The sequence below is a fragment of the Hippocampus bargibanti genome, linkage group LG04, assembly GCF_051943395.1.
Source record: "Hippocampus bargibanti isolate YZ-2025 linkage group LG04, ASM5194339v1, whole genome shotgun sequence".
NCBI classification, from domain to species: Eukaryota; Metazoa; Chordata; class Actinopteri; order Syngnathiformes; family Syngnathidae; genus Hippocampus; species Hippocampus bargibanti.
Genome location: NC_142737.1, coordinates 28,858,360 through 28,879,947, shown reverse-complemented (window position 1 = coordinate 28,879,947; position 21,588 = coordinate 28,858,360). Strand labels below are relative to the sequence as shown.

Genomic DNA, 21,588 nt, shown 5'->3' with positions numbered 1-21,588 from the left:
CTGCCTTGCATGTTTTTGGAATGTGGGAGGAAACCGGAGGACCCGGAGAAAACCCACACGGGCCTGGGGAGAACATGAATACTCCATACAGGGAGGCCGGAGCAGGACGTGAACCGGCGACTTCTGCCCTGTGAAGCCGGTGTGCTAACCACTTGACTACCGGGCCACCCACCAGAAGCATGACTATAATAACAATAATAATACATTACAACTTAAGCGCCTTACAGTCACAGATAACCATATGTACTATAATAACTAAACTACAATCACAAATAGAATGCAATAAATAAAAACAATTATAACTAGAAACAAGAGAGAGAACTACACAGAAAACCGGGCCACCCGCCAGAAACATGACTGCAATAATAATAATAATAATAATAATAATAATAATAATAATAATAATAATAATAATAATAATACATTACATTTAAAGCGCCTTACCGTCACAGACAAGCATATGTACTATAATAACTAAATTACAATCACAAATAGAATGCAATAAATAAAATACAATTATAAATAGAAACAAGAGAGAGAACTACACAGAAAACTTTATCTATGTTTTAGCACTGTCTTTCTGCAATTAGTTTTGAGGGACAAAATACTGCAACTACAGTAAAGTCTCGTTATATCGATATCGGTTATATCGATAGTACCGCTTATTACGATACTATTTTCATTTCCCTTGCACATTTCTAGTCTTTTTATGTATAATTAGTACCGTTTAGTACGATACCCGGTTATTACGATAATCCGGTTATTACGGTGCTCCTTTTCATCCCCCGCCGGCCATTTTTGTTGTTTATATCGATATATCCGTCGCGCCATTGGTCAACTTGGTCACGTGTCTTGTTACGTGACACGCCATCGGTCGCGCCATTGGTCAACTTGGTCACGTGTCTTGGTTACGTGTCACGCCATCAGTCGCGACATTGGTCGACTTGGTCAGGTGACTTGGTTACGTGCCCAGCACCCGTGTAGCAGAGCCATTTTCATTTTCAGACGCTCGCTCGTGTGTAGCAGACGAGATTGAAGTGTTTGTGTTAAAAGATAAAAATGGGAAGCAGAAGAAGATTGATGACTTTTTTAAATTGTATACATAATACAGTAAGATGTAAGCGTTGCAGTTTCCCTGTTGTGTTATGTACATGCCCACTGTACTGTATATGAATGCAATCATTTTTTGCAACAATGTTTCTTGTTTTGTCTGCTGAAGCGCGATGATTTTGAAAATTATTAACATTCCATACTGTGTATTAAAGGACAGCCGATGTCACTTTTTATTCAAATGCAAATAAAAATGACTTCACGCCAAGACGTCTTGCATTGCTTGTGAATCCAAACAATGGCTTCAGATTCGGATAATATGCTTTCTTGTTACACATCCAGTTATGAATATGTTTCAAATACACTGTAGTTCTGAAGATTAAAGCATACATGTTTACAATCATTAAAGAATTATATGTGCCATTTTGAGGCAACATTGGGGGAACATCTCTCACCCCAAAAAAAAGGGAGCTAATGGCCAGCTCCGTTTCTTATATGGCGCTTGGGTGCCCTCTTTTGGCGGCTTTTGTTTAATACAGTTCGGTGCAGGATCGGATATATCGATAGTCCCGGTTATATCGATATTTTTTCGGACTCCCTTGAATATCGATATAACGAGACTTTACTGTATTTTATTAGTTTTTTATTTTTAATTCAATGTGATGTCTTTGCCATTAGATGCAAAGGTTGCAATATTGTCATGACAGTTACATTCGGAAGAATGATACATTAAATGGAACACTGTAGCATGAAACACACAATGTACACTTTGTATGCAGATTGTCTGTTTTTAAAGTGCTCTATAAATACAGTTGAGTTAAGTTGCGCTGCGAATCATTGACAAAGGTCTTTTTTTACTTTTTTTTTGTTATGAGTAAAATAGAACACTTAAACTATGCCAACAAGTTTAGCTCAGGTACATGTTAAGATACTTTGGAATATAGTATACTTTAACACAGGCTGTCCAAACGTTTTGCAAAGGAGGCCAGATTTGGTGTGTTAAAAATGTACCTGGGCTACCTTGGCAGACGTTCTTTACACATCCACGTAACAGTAATTAATTTAAATACTTTGCAGCGAGCCATTCTGTGTTTCACATTTGCTCTTAATTTAATTACAGCTATTCTAACCATGTGTTTTTGGTTCATTTGAAACAATCATATAAAAATTGAATCAACATTAAACATTGAAATTGAATATTCCCTTAAGTTCACTTTTTTTAACACTAACCTTTTTGTGACAGTTGAACAGAAGTAATTGTACTCGGGTGCTAATTGAAAAAAAAATATCTCACCATGGCAGTGTAATTCATTCACCTTTCTGAATGCTTCATGCTCACGCTGACGAGGGTATGAGGGCGGGGAGCCTATTGCAGCAGTCTTTGGGCAGTAGGTGGGGGACAGCCAAAATTGGTTGCCAGCCAATCACAGGGAATACAGAGACAAACAACCATTTGCTCTCCCATTGACACCTAGGGGAAAATTTCGAGTGTTCAATTAGCTTGCCATGCATGTTTTTGGAATATGGGAGGAAACCGGAGGACCTGGAGAAAACTCATGCAGACCCGGGGAGAACATGCACACTCCACACTAGGAGGTAGGACCAGAACTTGAACCCACAACCACTGCACTGTTAAGTCAGCATGCTAACCACTTGACTACCGGGCCGCCCGCCCAGCTTAATATTTACAGTTTTACAGAAAAAGGTTTCAATGCTTTGTGATCGGTGTTGCTACCTGATTACGAGCCTTTATCGCATTTTCATTTGACTCTTGAGCACTTGTAAAATATTGCTGCTGTGAGATTAACGTAACTTCAAGAGTTTTCAATTTCTCTCTGCGTTCATTTCATGTGATCTTGTCATATACGTCAGCATGTTTTGATTGGTAATTGTAGTTTTTAAAAATAGCGACTGTCACTTTACAAATGAGGCATACTTTGTTATTAGGTATTTTAGTGAATAAACACTCCAATTTCCACCAATTCTTGAACCACTGACGCTCAGAGTCAACTTTCCTCCTTTTGTTGATTTAATTTTAGAAAATTGGGAGACTCATTCAATCAATTACTCATACTAATTTGCTGTTCCTAATTGAGCCTCAAGATCAGGTGTGGCCAACCTGAGGCTCGTGCGCCGCATGAGGCTCTGTGACTGCTTTAATGGGGCTCCCGGGCTTTCACACAACAACCAAAACGCCTCGCTGATGGCACTTCCATTCAAACGTTTCTGAATACACAGAACAAACCGCATCAACCTATCATCAATCCCTCTAATTGATTGACATAGAGGGCAGCCAATCAGATGACTGGATGACCACTCATGCGCAGAAAGTGGCAAATGCTAAGTCGATTGAAATCGACCAAGTGCCAGCAGATTGGTCCGTACGGTGAGAGGAGGAAATTGAGGGAAAACAGATTTGTGTGTTTTGTTTTTAGGTTTCATTTATGTTCGGGCACTCCGGCTGTTGCTCGTCGTGCATGCAATGTTTGTGTATGTATGGTCATGTGTGTGTGCGTATGTGTGTGTGTGTGCAGGCATGTCTGCGCATGTTTGCACATGTGTGTGCGTCCACGCATTGTATGTGTGTGTGTGTGTGTGTGTGTGCGTGCGTGTGTTTGTGTGTGTGTGTATGCATATCTGCGCATGTGTGTTTCTGTGTGTGCGTCCACGCATTTTTGTGTGTGTGTGTGTGTGTGTGTGTGTGTGTGTGTGTGTGTGTGCCTCGACTGGGATCACCACCTTATCGTGGTGAGGCACTTTGCGCGTCTCCGTGACCCCGAGAGCTATGTCGGCTGGAGTCTTGTACTCCTGGCAGGGTCACAGGGCAACATTATCCTTCGGCAGCATCCTGTGCGTCTGAGCAGCCCTATTCAGGGTCCGCACTGCTCACCCCTTATAGGGGAAGGGTCTAGAAAAGGTGACCTAAACATTGCTTGTTCCACCACACCTGGGTGGCCCACCGCAGCCACCAAGGCATCCCCCCTCTGCGGTCGAAAACGAAATATAATCAAACCCATGACTATGAACCTGGCTTCCTGGAATGTTCGCACCCTCCTCGATGCTCGAGACGGGATGGAGAGACCTCGAAGACGAACTGCCCTCATCGCACATGAGCTAAGGAGGTACAACATCGATATTGGCGCACTCAGTGAGACTCGGTTCTCAGGCGAGGATTCACTCACAGAAGTTGGTGAAGGTTACACCTTCTTCTGGAAGGGTCTCCCAGAGAATGAGCGAAGACTCCATGGAGTTGGCTTTGCTGTGAAAAGCAGCTTACTCAGTAACATCCCCGAGTCCCCCCAAGGCATCAGTGAACGGCTTATGACCTGGCGTATTCCCCTGGTAAAAGGTCGCTTCGCAACTTTAATCAGCGCCTATGCTCCCACCTTGGATGCTGACGATAACACCAAAGATGCCTTCTACGAGTCCCTGGATGCTACCATATCCAAAATCCCTGCCTCTGATAAACTTGTTCTGATGGGTGACTTCAATGCCCGAGTAGGTACTGATGCCAGGCTCTGGAAACAAGTAATCGGAAGGCACGGGACGGGGAAAATAAACAGCAATGGCCTCCGACTCCTCACTCTGTGCTCTGAGCATCAGTTGATTGTAACTAACACCATCTTTCAGCTGAAAAAGAAATACATCACATCATGGATGCACCCCAGGTCCAAACATTGGCACTTACTGGACTACATCATCACAAGGCAACGAGACCAAAATGATGTCTGCATCACGCGGGCCATGCGTGGGGCTGAATGCTGGACTGATCATCGACTGATCAAGTCCAGGCTCAAGCTGAGAATTCGACCTCCTCATAAGAAACAGCAGCCCCAAAGGCGTCTTAACACCAGAGCCCTGGAGTCCCCAGAATGTGCAGCCAGCTACCGCCACAAGCTGGCAGAGGGACTTGCCAGCCTGGACAACGACACCAGTAACGGTGACCTTGATGTTGAAAGCAGGTGGAAAAAATTGAGGACAACAATTCATCAAGCTGCCTCTGAGACCATCGGCTTCACTCAGAAACGTCATCAAGACTGGTTCGATAACAGCTCAGCTGCCATACAGGAGCTTCTGGAAGCCAAGCGCAAAGCCCATACCACACTTCTCTCCAACCCTCATTCTCCACTTCTCCTCTCTCACTACAAGGCCATCCGTGGTGAAACACAGAAACAGCTGAGGATGATGGAGAACAAGTGGTGGCTCAGCAAGGCCCAAGAAATCCAGAGGCATGCAGACAACAACAACACACACGCCTTCTATGATGCTGTAAAATCCCTGCACGGCCCACGAAGACAACACATTGTCCCAGTTAAATCTGCAGACGGTTCTGTACTACTGAAGGACAAACAGCTAATACTTGAGCGCTGGGCAGAGCACTTTGACTCCCTGCTCAACCAAGTAAACCCTTCAGACACATCTGTCCTTGACTCCCTCCCAGAGCTTCCAACAGTTCCCTCCCTTGATGAACCTCCTCAGTTCACAGAGGTCCTCTCTGCAATCCGGAGCCTTAAAAACAACAAAAGCCCTGGCCCTGATGGACTTCCAGCTGAGGTCTTCAAGAGCGGCGGTTATCTCCTGACACGGAAGCTTTACCACCTCATCTGCAACATCTGGCAAAACGGGACACTTCCTCAGGAATGGAAAGACAGCAACATTGTCACCATTTACAAAAGGAAGGGGGACAAGTCAGTCTGTGGCAACAGCCGTGGCATCTCCCTACTTTCTGTTGCTGGCAAGATTCTTGCAAAAGTAATGCTGTTCCGTCTTACATCGCACATTACCGAAGACATCCTCCCAGAGACACAATGCGGCTTCAGGAAGGATCGAAGCACTCTGGACATGATCTTCGCTGCGCGCCAAGTTCAGGAGAAATGCAAGGAACAAAATAAGGACCTCTATATCACCTTCATTGACCTTACAAAGGCATTTGACACAGTTAACCGTGACATTCTCTGGACCATACTGCAGAAATTTGGCGTCCCCTCCAAATTTCTTGGCATCCTAAAACAGTTCCACAGCGGCATGCAAGCAACTGTACTTGTTGGTGGCCAGCAATCTTCCCCGTTCCCTGTGGAAGTCGGGGTGAAGCAGGGCTGTGTACTGGCCCCTGCTATATTCAACCTGTTCCTGATGGCAGCTACGCTCCTCTTCCATAAGTCCATCCAGGAAGGTGGCGGCGTACAAATCCAATTCCGCCTGGATGGTAACCTGTTTAACATCAGACGCCTACAGGCCAAGACCAAGACCCTGATCAGCGGCATCCACGAGCTACAGTATGCAGATGATTGTGCTCTGCTGGCCCACAGCCCAGCTGCCATGCAAAATGCCCTTGATACCATGTCCTCCGTCTACCGATCACTCGGTCTCGTGATCAATGTAACCAAAACGGAGGTCATGGCAAAAGAGAGTTCTCCAACCCCAGCGTTCACCCTCAGTGGCACACCCCTCAAGGTTGTCCAACAATTCAGCTACCTCGGCAGCATTCTAACACCCTCCTGTCTAATTGATGATGACGTCCAGGCCCGCATCCATCAAGCCTCCAAAGCTTTTGGCAGATTGCGTACTCGTGTGTTCGAAAACAACCACTTAAGAACTCCAACAAAAGTCGCAGTCTACCAAGCAGTGTGTGTGTCCACGCTGCTATATGGCGCAGAAGCCTGGACCGTCTATCGACGCCATGTGAGACGCCTTGATGCATTCCACATCAGGTGCCTCCAACGAATCCTTGGCATCACCTGGCAGGATCGTGTTCCACACACCGACATCCTTCAACGCACTGCCTCCACCAGTATCGAGGCCATACTGGCAAAGAGGCAACTTCGGTGGGTTGGACATGTCATCCGGATGCCTAGCTGCCGCTTGCCTCGACAGGTGCTTTATGGACAACTCTTGTCAGCGAAGAGGAACCCTGGTGGTCCTAAGCTGCGATACAAAGACCAGCTTAAACAGACTCTAAAGAACTGCAACATCAAGCCCAGCGATCTGGAGTCTGCTGCAGCGAACAGGCCACTGTGGCGCTCCTTATGCCACGAAGGGGTGACACAACTTGAAGACAAGCGCACCCAGAGGAGGATCGTGCGGCACGAGCAAAGACACCTTTGTGCTGCTTCAGTACCGCCTCGCCAGCCCGGTCCTGGCCTCACATGTCCTGAATGTGGCAGGATTTGTGGCTCCAGAATCGGGCTTCATAGTCACCTACAGTGGCATCGCCGCCAGCGCCAATAACCACTGTCCAATACCCCACAAAGCAATGGAAGCGACGTCATCCTCGACTTCGATGGACTGCCAAGAGAGTGTGTGTGTGTGTGCTGTGCGTGCGTGTGCGTTTGTGTGCGTGCGTGTGCATGTGTATGGCTCTTTCCAGTAACATAAAAAAATATGTATTAGCGATTTGCAGCATGATTTTAATGAACCCTAGATTGTAAAGATTGGTTAAAATGATATTTTACTGAACACTGAATGCTTGCGAAAGGTACATTTTTACAGTAGTGTTTTCACTTCAAGGTTTGTAGAAGGTTGCATAGGTGTTTGCAGGCATTTTTAATCGTTATACGGAGACTTGGAAATACTGTTTTAGACAACAAAAAACTGTGAACATCTATGCAACATTTTGCAAACGCGCGCAACCTTTTACAAACATTGTCACAACCCCTAAAATACGCTACGTTTTCTTGCATTCATTGCTCATTGAGATACTGTGGATTAAGAGTTTTACTTGTCGTATCCAGGCAAATCAATGTAATCCAATCAGAAATTGGTGACTGATTCAATTATTGCACTAAAAGCCGTCAAACTCTTTTAAAAAATAAAACAAGTGGAGGCTGTGAAATCCATCAAATTGCCTATTTTGGGACACAAAATTGTTTCTCTCCTTAATTTACTTAAATTACGCTTGTATTGTTGACTAGTCCACAATTGTGTGGTTTCGACTGTTTTTTTTTTTTTAAGGATGGCGCATGACACAAGTACAGACACCTGACAAATTGACTTCAATGACAACAGTTTTCCATAATACAGCCTCTGCTTTGCTCTGCTCTTACAGAATTAGCCGTACAGCAGCAGTGGCTTCAGGAATCGCCCAAAGTAACAAGTTTCTGTGGTCCTGAGGTTGAGAAACACTCTTATTCTGACTGTATTTCAGTCCCCCATCAAAAGATCCAGGATCTCCTGAACAAAGGTATATTAACACCCAATGAGCTAATCAATTCCTTTGACTTCCATTCAATTAAGTCAATTGCCCATTCAGACGTACAATATTTGTCATAATAAAGACACACCACTTGGTTTGCAAATCAGACACATTCAGTCATACCCGCAAATGCATTGAGTACGAACAGACGTGAGAATAGGTTGTACCATATCATATTCATTCTCCTACCAAGGTCACACAGTGAAATGTAGATGAAGGCACATACTTCAGTTTTTTCAACAACTTAAAAAAAAGAACAATTCCTCAGTATTGTTTTATTTATCAGTCTGGTGAAAGCCTTTTTACCCTGTTTTATGGCTAATGTACAGGGTTCCATAAACTCACCCTGGTTAACACGTGGTATGGATCCCTGCGGCCTCTTTTTAACCCGGAAGGAAACATTAGCATGGTTCCGACTGTCACAGATGGCAGCCAAAGGTAACTAGCTATACTACAAGAATACAGCACATTTAACAGTTTTCTTTTCTTACACAGTCCTCATTTGAGCTGTCAACATTGTAGTTTTGTCTTGCTATTTCAATATATAAACTGCTAATAATCTGCTTTAGTAGATTTTAATAACAAGAGTTGCGGACAATGCAATACTTTAACAACAGCGACATGGCATTGCTGCACAGAAAGGATGTAAAACTCATATGCAGAATCATTGTAAATTTCACAAGTTACAGTTTCCTCTCGGGTGCCATTATGAATTTGGGGACGCCATTAGAATGTTCAACATATTACGCAAAGAACGCACCGAAAAATTAATGAATCATTTATTTTCATATCAAAGTAAAAATAATGATTGTTTTGTGATGTACATGGGACAATTTCAAATTTTGGTTTGGACTTTAGAAAGCATCATGGAATTTCACAAGTTGGATTTGCTTTCGCGGGCCGAATAAAATGATTTAGCGGGCCACATTTGCCCCCCATGCCTTGACTTTGACACTTGTGCTATACATGATATTTTATTCATGAACTATGTATTACTTTATCTGGCAGGAATTAAATGTAATTATTTGCAAACATTGTCACATTATTGGGAGTTGTAAAATGAATGTATCCACTTTAGATATTTAGGTACCATTTTGGGCTCCTCCGTCATATCCACAACAGTGCTGGGAGACAATCAGCATGTCAGTACAGCGGTCCGCTTTCAACTCCGACACAAAATACAGGTGAATAGAAAAACACATTTGAGTCCAATTCTCCTTTCAATCAGAGCATTTATTGTATTGACTCTATATATGTCATAGAACACAGCTGGTGCCGTATTTGATCCAGTGTGCGCCTTCTGGGATTTTAAGATCACGTAAGAACAATTTGATACAAAACATTTTGGGAATGCTTTCAAATACCAAAGTTATCTTACTGTAACATCAAAACAATGACGATGCGCCCAAAGCGTTCAGATGATTTGAATATTCCCCTTCTTCCTCATTCCTCCATGGGTTTTGATAAATGCATATACCTGTCTGTCTAGTCCAGAGGCTGGTGGGTGGTGGAATACCAAAGGGTGTGAGGTCGTTTCCAAACAATATGGCTACACTGTGTGCTACTGTAATCACACCACAAATTTTGCATTGCTACTCCAGGTCTATGAAGCCCAGGTAACCTTCACTCTGTTCAGACATTTTTTCCAGTTTTTATCAATGTTTATTTACAGCTCATAGGTTTATTATGTATTGTGTGTGTGTGTGAGGGGTGTTTTTGTGTGCGTGCGTGTGTCCGTGCGTGTTTGTGTGCGTGTATGTGTGGGTGTGCTTGTGCGTGTGTGCGTGTGCGTGTGTGTGTGTGTGTGTGTGTGTGTGTGTGCGTGTGTTCAAGTGCATGTGTGTGTGTGTGTGTGTGTGTGTGTGTGTGTGTGTGTGTGTGTGTGTGTGTGTGTGTGTGTGTGTGTGTGTGTGTGTGTGTGTGTGTGTGTGTGCGTGTGTGTGTGTGCGAGAATGTGTGTGTGCATGTACGTGTGTGTGTTTGCGTGTGTGCTTTAGCCGAGCCCAGAAAACAAAAAAGCTTTGCAGGTGTTGACGTTCATTGGCTGTGGAGTGTCTCTGTGTGGCCTCCTCTTCACCTTCATCCTCTTCATTGCTGTGGGGTGAGTCACAAATATCATAGAGCACAGCCTTTAAAGTGCAGAGGTTCAAAAGCATTTCAAAAACCCCAGCGAGATTCGCATCCGGGAAAAAATGGTCAGGTGTGTTGAAGAGCTTCAGAGAATTTCCTTTTGAAATACTGAACATTCTAATAGTACGTACGAAGAGATCCATGATGATAATGTAATATTCTGCTGATAACCTCAAACTAATATTCATCATTCATTCATTTGTTTGCCTTTATATAGAGTTCCTAAATCGGACCGTACCACTGTCCATAAGAACCTGATTGTTGCGCTCAGCATTGCCGAGTTGCTGTTAATGTGCAGTGACTGGGCATCTGCCAATGAGGTGAGAATCTAGGAATAGTTGCACAAAGTTAACAGCAATTGAAGACTATTCAAAGTTGGTTGAAAAAGAAGCAAGCATGCACAAAGGAAATGATGCTTGTAAGGAAGATGAAAATCAGGATGTCATACAAATGAGTTTTACCAGATGAATTAAATCATCTCAGACTGATTGCAGTAACTGGGAAGCACAAAAGTATGTGGCGCAATCTGATCGTTTCTTTGAAGTGATGAGGTAAATGGAGAATTCCATTTTCAATTCATACAGAATGTTAGCTGAGCACGAAATATAAAGTAGCCAAACCCATGGGTGTAATCAGCACATTTGTCAGAGTTACTCTATGTGAAAGTGTAAGGACACGACAACGCACTTTAATCCTGACAGTACATGGTCTTCATATCAATCACAGATACTCTTTTTGGTCTGATTCAATTTAAGGGAGACAATTTGGACATTATAAAATCATTACAATTCACAACAGTTCTCCAGTGATTTGATAACATGTCTGTGGTATTCTTTTCTCACAATAATAAACGTCAATTTCAAAAATCACATGCTTTACCCACATTTTCAAGGAAGTCTAGCTAAAACATACCAATTTTGAAGAGGCAGTCATGTCTTCAGAAAACGAGCTATTGCCAGCGAGGCGAATGTCAAGTATGGCTTCCGTTACCATGACAGCCGGAGCAAGTGGTTGTGATGAGGTAAAATATAGTGTATAATGTAATGTAGAAATGTAGAAATAAAGTAAGTGTGTTGGTTCATTTATTGTCTATGATGGAACTTTTTGACTTAGCCGACAAGAATGCTATCACAGGAAAATAACAGATTAAGAACAAAGTTTTGATTAAATAAATTTGTAATAAATAAAATTTGTTGTTGACATTAACATTTGTCTACATTTTGATTCCTGCAGAGTGCCTGTTTTGTGGTGACCGCACTGCTCCATCTCTTCTTCATGGCCTCTTTTTCCTGGATGCTGGTTGAAGGATTGCTTTTGTGGAGCAAAGTAGTGTCTGTCAACATCAGTGAAGACCGCAGAATGAAATTATACTACATCATTGGCTGGGGTAAGCACATATTTAAATATCATATCTTACTGTACATCAACCCACTCAGCATAAAAATAAATGATTACATAACTAACTAACTAACTAACTAACTAAATAAATAAATAAATAAATAAATAAATAATGTTTTTGCTCACTACAGATAAAAATGAAAAGAAAGAGGACATTGTGTGGACAATCGAAATTACCAAGGTTCCTTTTCAGCAACTGCAGTACTCATTGAGGGTTTAAGAAGTATTGTTTCAATATGAACATGTTATTAAAATTAGGGGGGAAATGTGCTAGCTCAGGAGTTGATTTGTTGGTGTGTCTATGTCATAATGCAGAGTTTGTGGGTCCAGCCTTCCAATGTGGAGTTTATATGTTCTCCGTGGGCCTGTGTGGCTTTTCTGTGGATGCTCCTCTTTCCTCTCCTTCCAAAAAGATGCATGGCAGGCTGATAGAAGACGAAATTTTCCCGTGTTTTTTTCAAAACTAAGCTTGGAACAGACGTGTGGACATTTTCACCATGATGTTCACTCGTGAAAAGGACACTTTGATCACCTCCTCTTTCATCTATAACTGCTGCATACAGTGCTGGAAGGGCCTGAAAAACATCTCAGGCCACAAAAGCCCAGTGACATTGAACGAAAAACACAAGGACTGGGCAGATGAACTCAACCGCTTTTTCAATCGGTTTGACACGACGCCTGTCGCCCCCGGCCCACCGTCAACTTCACCTGTAGCTGCACCTGCACCAACTCTCACTGTGGCCTTACCCTCCCTGCCCCCTCTCACGACCAGCTTTCCACAAGCAACAACTGCCCTCCCAACCGTTGCCACACCCTCAGCCGCCACTCTGCCTCCTGGTTCCTGCCTGTCTGTCACAACTGTGCAGGTGAGGAACCAACTGAGGAGGATGCAGGTGAGGAAGGCAGCAGGTCCGGATGACATCAGTTCCCGACTCCTCAAGACCTGCTCCGACCAGCTGTGTGACATTGTCCAGCACTTGTTCAACCTGAGCCTGAAGCTGGGCAGAGTTCCACAGCTGTGAAAAACGTCATGCCTGGTCCCAGTGCCCAAGATTGCCAACCCAAAGAAGCTCAACAGCTACAGACCGGTGGCACTGACGTCTCACCTGATGAAGACGCTGGAGAGACTCGTCCTCGCCCACCTGCGACCGCTGGCAAGCTCATCGCTGGACCCGCTACAGTTTGCCTACCAGCCCAGCATCGGTGTGGAGGATGCCATCATCTACCTCCTCCATACGGCGTTGCTGCACCTGGAGAATGCTGGGAGCACTGTGAGGATCACGTTCTTCGATTTCTCCAGTGCCTTCAACACCATCCAGCCAAATCTACTGGGGGACAAGCTGCGGCATGCCGGAGTCGACCATCACCTCACATCCTGGATTACAGATTACCTCACAAACAGGCCACAGTACGTGAGGGTAAAGAACTGTGAGTCGGACAGGCTTCTCTGCAGCACCGGAGCGCCGCAGGGAACAGTCCTGGCTCCATTCCTCTACACACCTCGGACTTCAACTACAACACCCCAACCTGCCACCTTCAAAAGTTCTCTGACGACTCAGCTATTGTCGGGCTCATTACAGAGGGAGACGATAGGGAGTACAGGGGACTGACAAAGGACTTTGTGGACTGGTGCCAGCAGAATCACCTCCAGATCAACACTGGGAAAACCAAGGAGCTGGTGGTGGACTTCTGCAGGAAACAATCCTCACCTGCACCATTGAACATCCAGGGTTCGGACATTGTGAGGGTGACCTCCTACAAGTACCTGGGTGTTACTCTCAACAATAAACTGGACTGGACAACAAACACGGATGTTCAGGGGTCACTCCTAAAGACTTTGTATGACTCTGTGGTGGCATCAGCCATCCACTATGGCATTGTCTGCTGGTCAGGCAGCATCACCACCCGGGACAGAAAAAGACTGGAGAGCCTTGTCAATCAGGCCAGTTCTGTCGTGGGCTGCTCGCTGGACTCTGGAGGAGGTGGGCAACAGACGAACGCTAGCTAAACTAAAAGATATGATGGACAGCCCCTCCCACCCCCTCCTGCACACCCTGACAGCACTGGGTAGCTCCTTTAGCCAGAGACTATTACACCCGCGCTGCAAGAAGGAGAGGTACTGCTGCTCGTTCCTACCGACTGCTGTCAGGCTTCACAATTCTCAATGATCACATGTGAAAAAAAGGGAAAAAACTGGACACTTGTAAATATGGTTTGTTGCAATATATCAAAATGCATTTCTTGATTCTGCACTATGTACAGTTTTTTTTTTTTCTTATGGAACGGTTTTGCACATTTACATTTGCACAGTATACAGTTGACATTTTTATTTTGGTATGCTTAGAATATCTTGTTTTCTATCCTTTCACCCCCACCCCCACCCCATCCCTTTTCAATTGCTGCTGTGGACTGCAAATTTCCCCATTGTGGGACGAATAAAGGTATTCTGATTCTGATACAATACAACAGAGTGCAGAAAAGTGTGCTTAAGATTGAATGACTTTCTGTGTGTTTTGTGTCATGTCATTGCATTTTGACTTCAAGATGGTACCCCAAGAGTGGCTGCCTTTAAAGCAGCTCCTGTATTTTGTTCTTCTATTACTTTTTATTTTCCTCTTCCTTTCATGATTGCTGCTGTGAAATGGGAATTTTGTCATTGTGAGACCAATAAAGCTTGATAGATAAGGCTGATGTCAGGTGGACTCCTCATATGTACAATACGGCGAGTTGATGAAGCTATATTTAAAGAAACATATTTGAGTATATATGAAAACATATTTAAACAGAAGTGATTTGATTGGGTTAGCTTCATTGCGCTTACGTCATTAAAATCAAAACCAATCTTTCCCAATTGATTTGTTTTCATCTCCCTAACATTTACACAAATTCACTCAGTGTTTGCTCTCGTCCCTAAGATAATTTATTGGAGTCGGATAAAATGTCTATGAATTTTCACATTCTATCCCAGTAAAAAGTAGAACGAGAAGCTCTGTGCTGTATCAAATCCATCATTAAAAAAATAAACATTGCAAGTTCAGCCAGGGTTGAGTGCTGAATTGTTGTGGTCACTCTGAGCATGTGGAGCATGTGGAGGGCCTTTGGCAGCAGATACGTGCATTAAGGCACAGCTTCTTCTTGCTTCTCCTGCAGTCATATTTTCAAGGGGACGCAATGACAGCATGATTGATACTGTCTTCCTCGCAAACTGGCAATGGGCACAGCTTATAAAGACAGGTGTCCAGCACTGGGAACAGTCAGGCAGGAACAGAAAAGGGCCGTTGAATTTTGAAAAGGCACGTTACCCCAGAAACTATAAAAGACAAACATTGTGGCGTTTGTGTGGATACTCCAGGAGTTTGTGTCACTATCTGGTTGGCGACCAACGGGTAGCGCAGTGGCAGTTAAAAGGACTCCCGGCACGACCATTCGTTGTCGGGTCATTGTATGTGTTTGCTTCACCCTGTCAGATTTTGTTCCGGCTGACTTTATTTCATACAATTTGTCAATTACACCCTGCGGCTCCCTCCTGCCTGCTTTTTGGGGATCCACCACCATGACCACCTTGCAAACCATGACAGCATGACATCCTGGGCCCTGATCAGGTCAACTTTATCCACACTTTCCACGACAAGTCCTGTAAAGTGTTTTCTTCTGTGTCATTTTGATGTTTGACCAACAAGAGTGTGAGGAACTTTATCATTCAAGACAGTCAGAGGATTACTGCGAAACTCTTGGTTGCACATGAAGGATAGTGGAGGTGGCAGTGTAATTTAGCGGATTTGTACATCACAACTTGAGAGTATTACACACGGCTAACACTCATGCACAGACACAAACACACGCACATTGTCATTAACATTATGTATTCAATACGAAGTAGCATTGCGTCAAAATTCATCATGCTTTGTTGAAATTAAGAAGATGTATTGTTGTGTTTTAACCTTAAACCTAGTCTGTAGCATTTGTCAAACATCATGCAGCTGTCCATGTTCACGTCTCCAATTGTGTCACCATGTGTTATATTGTACAAGGAGCAGAGAACAGAATGTGAATAAGCAAAAAACAATATCGAGATGTTTCCTGCAGCTCTCCATGCAGATGTGGTGGCCGTTAGACAAAATAGGCTTGGCGATGAAGAATAGACTAAATAGTCTGATCATGAGATTCCAAAGCAGTCACTGTTCTGTAAATATGTCTTTCAATGTGTTGCATTTTTTATTGTACCTCCACCACCGTTCTTAATGCACTATGATTCAATTGTTTTTCAGGACTACCTGTTCTAATAGTTGTTGTAACACTGGCAGTGACAGTGAATGAGTACAAGGCTGATGGACACTGCTGGCTCAATCTGAAGACTGGCACAATCTGGTCTTTTGTGGGACCCGTGATATTTGTTTTAGCGGTATGTGATGCCATTTCATCCTGAAGCATGAATGTGTATTTATCTGTGCTGGTGTGTGTGTGTGTGTGTGTGTGTGTGTGTGTGTGTGTGTGTGTGTGTGTGTGTCTGCGTGTGTGTGTGTGTGTGTGTGTGTGTGTGTGTGTGTGTGTGTGTGTGTGTGTGTGTGTGTGTGTGTGTGTGTGTGTGTGTGCGTGCGTGTGCGTGTGTGTGTTTGTGTGCGTGTGTGTGTGTGTTTAAATTGTGTCAGAGCATTTAGAAATGATTTTGAAGCGTTGTCATTAGTATTCCATGAAGGAGAGCTGTCGTTTTGACATATGGCGGTCATTGTGAAGATTATCTGCCTTTGACCCCTCCCTGCAAAATCGTTTTAGTGACTAATTAAAATCAAAAACTTGTTCTTTCTCAAAAGCCAAAAAAGGCTACTTATGTTGGAAGTATTCATGCCGAGGGGACATCTTCTCATGTCTCTCGGCGTGAACCCGAGGCCAAGTGGAAATGTGCGGCCACTTTGTTTAAAACAATGTTGATGCTGTCCTCCACATGCAGGTCAATTCAGTTGTGTTGTGTCGGGTTGTCATGGTGACTGTGTCCAGTGCCCGTCGTCGCGCAAAGATGCTCAGTCCAAGCTCAGCATCAAAAATGCAGACCTTTGACCTCACATGGTAAGCTTAAATAGAAAATGCATAACATTTCCTTACCTTTCTTCCAACGCAACACAAACTCTTACACAGATAAAAACAAATGTGTTTCGTTGTTTTTCCAGCAAACTATGTTCAATAGAGACAGAGGAGAGATTAAGAGCTTTGGTTCGGGAGTCTTCTGTGGGAGTTGTTTGGGCTTATCAGTTTAACACCTGGTCCCAGTACAATATACTCTTAGTGCGACGCTTAACGCACACCATATTATTTACACTAACCATTTACACACGAACAGTTTCTTAACTCGAGGTTATGAGTGAGGAGACAGTGAGGAGAAAGGTCAACTGATTGTCAGATGTGACTGAACGGTACTGATATATTTCATATGGAGTTAATGAAGAACTCTGGATGCAGACACAATACATGTTTCAGAAGCTCATTCTTTGCAAATCAATAAATCAAGATAAACAACATAAACTACAAGTAAACTGTTTTTTCCCCCAATCAGTGTTTCCTCTTTTTATGTTTTTATGTACTATATGAGTTTAATGACGGGCCCCCACCCATCGGAGCCCCCACGGGCCCCCACCCATCGGAGCAATCATAGTGTTGATATGTTTTATAGCATCATTTGTTCCGATGAATGCTTTACATTTTGTATTGTTTGTGGCAACACTTTAGGATAGCAAGGCATGCTTCGACAGGTTTAATGTGGAACAATTGATTAAGCCTACCTGGAGCCCAGCATATAACCCCAATTATTATTTTGCCAACAACACAGGACATATTGCTAAGTCTAATGTGTGTGGGTACATTATATTCTGATCTCCCATTCAGCCAAACGACCTTCAGCTCAACATGAAACATACCACGACGCCAACACCACTATTATTGTGTCTCCTCTTCACAAACAGGCTAAAAATCTGTGCCGGCACGAGTCTTATGCGCTCTCCGGAGATGGAAACATTTTTTTAACATAAAAGAGAGTAAAGTGAGTTTTGGCTTTGTCCTTGCAGATACAGCACTACTCTAAAAACTCAATCTTCCCCAGGTGCAGCGGCACAACAACAATTGTGCTTTGAACAAAAGAAACACTTTTTGAAGCATCCCTAAAAAAGGTTAGGGGATTGTATAAACTCTAGGATTGTTGAAAAACGGGGGGGGGGGGAATGTTCAGTGAAAATTTGGAGTGTTTGTTAAAGTGATATTTCAACCCCCCACAGCCCTCTGAAAAAAAATCGAAAAAACACCAAATTTTCACATACCTTGAAACATTTGGACTTGGGATCTATACTTACTTTGGATGAATAGTCAACAAATATCATGGATAAAAATTCATTCGACGATGAGTGCACATTCTCCCGCATTTGCAGGGCTGTGACTCGACCTGTTCTCATTCTCCTGCCCGTCCTGGGCTTGACCTGGCTGTGCGGAGTATTGGTCCACCTGTCTGTTGTAATTGCATATATCTTCAGTGCTCTCAATGCCTTCCAAGTAAGTTTTGCCTTTGATTTGTTCTTCAATCTGAAAATTGAAAACTGGTGCCTTTCTATCGAATTATAAATATAGTTTGCCATGTGCATTATTTGCGATTTACAGGACACTATTGACTGAAAGGCGCATTGTTCCTAATATTACTTTAAATATCTTGGTGATTCTCTCATCCTGGCGGTTTATGGCCGACATTATCAACACAGTGATCATTTGCTATTTATAGGGTTTAGAGACGAAGGCCCAGCACAGACAGAAGCAAAAATTCCCAACTATCGGCACCATATTAGATACACTCTATATTTCGTTTGGAACCAAATATATGCAACAAATGTATCCATCCATCCGTTTTCTGATCCACTTTATCCTCACAAAGGTCGAGGACAGGTGGGAAGGCGACAGGGGTAGCTGCAGTTTTATTTGAACCACAGTCACCATTTGATCTACATCACTTTTTTGGTGCAGCTCATGTACCCTACGTTACATCAAAACAATCAATGTTTACATATTAAATTTATATTTGCATTGAGGACATGCAAGTGCTCGCTTATTTGGGTATAAAAAGAGTGTGGTAAATTTGACTGTGAGAACACCTCGATCTTATCACTGCAAGTACTTGATGTGCATAATGCATATGTTTCTGGGAGACTCTAGTCTGCTAATATCATATCTACCTTTATAGCTCTCCTCCCCTGATTACATAGCAACCACTTCCTTTCTCTTATTTTTTTTCAATACTCCTCTTTTGGTTTTACTTTGCACAGTCTCCCTCTGTCTTTGCTCGTTTCTTTTTCTTACCTCAACTACCCGTCTACCCTCCTCTGATCTTTAATTAATCAAAAGCTAGCCCCTACATGACCCCCAGAGAGCTGCTTGTTAATTTAGATTTACAGCATGTGTCCGGGTGAGATCCTGCAACAAGACAGTAGGAGTTCTTCCTCATGTCGGTAGGAGGTTGTTGCTAAACCAGTCTGTATTTTACTTGGACCAAAACAGAGTCATACACCCCCCAAAAAAACATAAATTATATCACCACTAATATGTTCTGCAAAGTATTAAAGGCAATATTATGATATTTAAGATATGTATGTATGTATGTATGTATGTATGTATGTATGTATGTATGTATGTATGTATGTATGTATGTATGTATGTATGTACGTACGTACGTAGGTATGTATGTATGTATGTATGTACGTATGTATATATACTGTATATATACTGTATATATATATATATATATATATATATATATATATATATATATATATATATATATATATATATATATATATATATATATATATATATATATATATATATAAAAGCATCTTTACTACTGTCACCATCCATTTTTAGTAGCAATAATTACTCTACTAAAAAAAGAGCAATTATATGATGACTAATTTATTTCGTATTTGTCATCTATTTCTTAATGTAAAATAATAATGGATAGAATTGTGGACCTGCATATTCACAAATGCCCCAACTACTTCATCCCAGCATCCCAGGGTCTGTTCCCAGGCTAGTGACGTACTTTCTCCTACTTATCCTCAACTTTATGAATGTCACATAATAACAATAAAAAAAAACATTGCTTCAACACAGTGCTGCGCACAAAGATGCAATGTTCTATAAAATAGACAATATACACATTCTATCAATAGTTTTCGTATAGACTAATAAATCGCTGCATTCATTCCTCGAATAATCCAAAAAGTCCGTTCATTAATCAATCGATTCATCAATCAATTCATATGAACACAAATATAGTACACACCAGAAAATATTGCTGTCAGCTTATTTTCAAGTCTCAGGGTCCATCAAAAACCAAAGAATAGAACATGTCTTAAGATGAGTTTTTTAAATGGAAAGAAAGTGGTATTGATGAACATTTAACAGAAGGTTGTGCCATAAGTATAGACTGGAAACGAAAAAGCCTCAATCCCCTCTGAGTCTTAGTTTTCGGCAATTTAAGTAGCATCCAATCCGCCAATCTGAGGTACCAGGCAGGTGCAGTGGTGGAGAGGAGATCATAGAGGTAAACAGGAGCAAGACCATTTTAATATTTGAAAATAAAAACATCTTAAATTGTGCATGAAAACAAAGAGGTAACCAGTGGAGGTAGGCCAGAAGTGCTCTTATGCGATCCATCTTACAAAGTGAATTCATTAATAAATTAATCACAGGGCAGATTTTGCGCTATGCATCATCTTAAAACCAGACTGGAAAGCCTCCATGACTTCAAGGTCCTCCAAGGAAGACTTTAACTGCATGAACACCACCTGTTCCAAAATTCTAGAAATAAAATGCAGCTAGGAAAGGCATCTACAATTGGCTGCTTATTGTGTTGTTTGCTTCACAAATACAAAGAACCATGTAAACATGAAACCCCTTGAAAAAAAATGATCAATTGGGAATGAAGACAAAATTCATAATCCGTGAACTTATTCTTGACTGCAGTTACAAGAAGAGTGATTCAAATGCTTCCTGGTATAGATGGATGATAATGATGCTGTGTAGGAGAAAAAACAACTTAAAAACGGATAGATGAAAAACGAGCAAAATGTTTATAACTCATGACATCAGGACCTTGACAGAAATTCAATCAAGAAGCCTGTATTTTTATTAAATGGAAATAAAGTAATTGACGGTCATCTTCCCTTTTAAGACAGCAACTGATTTATTGGTCACTTTCAGTATCGTAGTCAACGGTTATAATTACGTCATGTCTAGACAGCACAGGCTTGCAGCAAACTGAGGGTGAGTCGTGAGAAGTAGTCTGGAAAAGAAAGACACTGTTTGTAATATGTTTTCCATAAAGTTGTTTGCTTAACTGTGTATTTGATTTTCTGCAGGGCCTGTATATTTTCTTAGTTTATGCCGTTTATAACAGTGAGGTAGGTTGAGAGTCAGTTTGTGTTACCATCACTATCTTCACCGTGGCAGCTATTTAAATGGCTCTGTTTTGATTTATAATGCCATGCCACCCTATGATTTAAACTCTTTCCTCGTTTAGGTCAGGAATGCCATAAAAAGGATCAAGGAAAAGAGAAAAGCCTTATCTTTCACAGTAAGTGCATAGATGTTACATGGTTGTGAGGTGTTCATGTCATTACGTCAATTTATTTCCCTTTGCACATTTGAGTCTTGTCATTGTGCGTACAACACATGAATGCAACATTTTTGGGACCCTTCTTTCACAGAAATCCAAAGGTCACAAGAATCACTACCAACAGTGCCAAGTCACATCCGGAGTATCTTTACAAATGTAAAAAGGAAGCCGA

The 21,588-nt window shown here is 42.4% G+C and overlaps 1 protein-coding gene across 2 annotated transcripts in view; it reads left to right on the top strand.

Moving 5' to 3' along the window:
* adgrd2 (adhesion G protein-coupled receptor D2) overlaps positions 1–21,588 on the top strand; it is a 68,448-nt gene that overhangs the window by 39,713 nt on the left and 7,147 nt on the right. The window contains exons 10-22 of one of the 2 annotated variants that reach the window (XM_088995029.1): positions 8,096–8,230; positions 8,572–8,680; positions 9,321–9,426; positions 9,505–9,560; positions 9,732–9,858; positions 10,240–10,343; positions 10,590–10,692; positions 11,606–11,759; positions 16,039–16,172; positions 16,719–16,834; positions 18,184–18,304; positions 21,160–21,201; positions 21,321–21,374. In XM_088995029.1, the coding sequence (XP_088851155.1) occupies positions 8,096–8,230; positions 8,572–8,680; positions 9,321–9,426; positions 9,505–9,560; positions 9,732–9,858; positions 10,240–10,343; positions 10,590–10,692; positions 11,606–11,759; positions 16,039–16,172; positions 16,719–16,834; positions 18,184–18,304; positions 21,160–21,201; positions 21,321–21,374 (1,361 nt within the window). The remainder of the gene's footprint in view (positions 1–8,095; positions 8,231–8,571; positions 8,681–9,320; positions 9,427–9,504; positions 9,561–9,731; positions 9,859–10,239; positions 10,344–10,589; positions 10,693–11,605; positions 11,760–16,038; positions 16,173–16,718; positions 16,835–18,183; positions 18,305–21,159; positions 21,202–21,320; positions 21,375–21,588) is intronic. The other variant, XM_088995030.1, reaches the window with a different exon arrangement.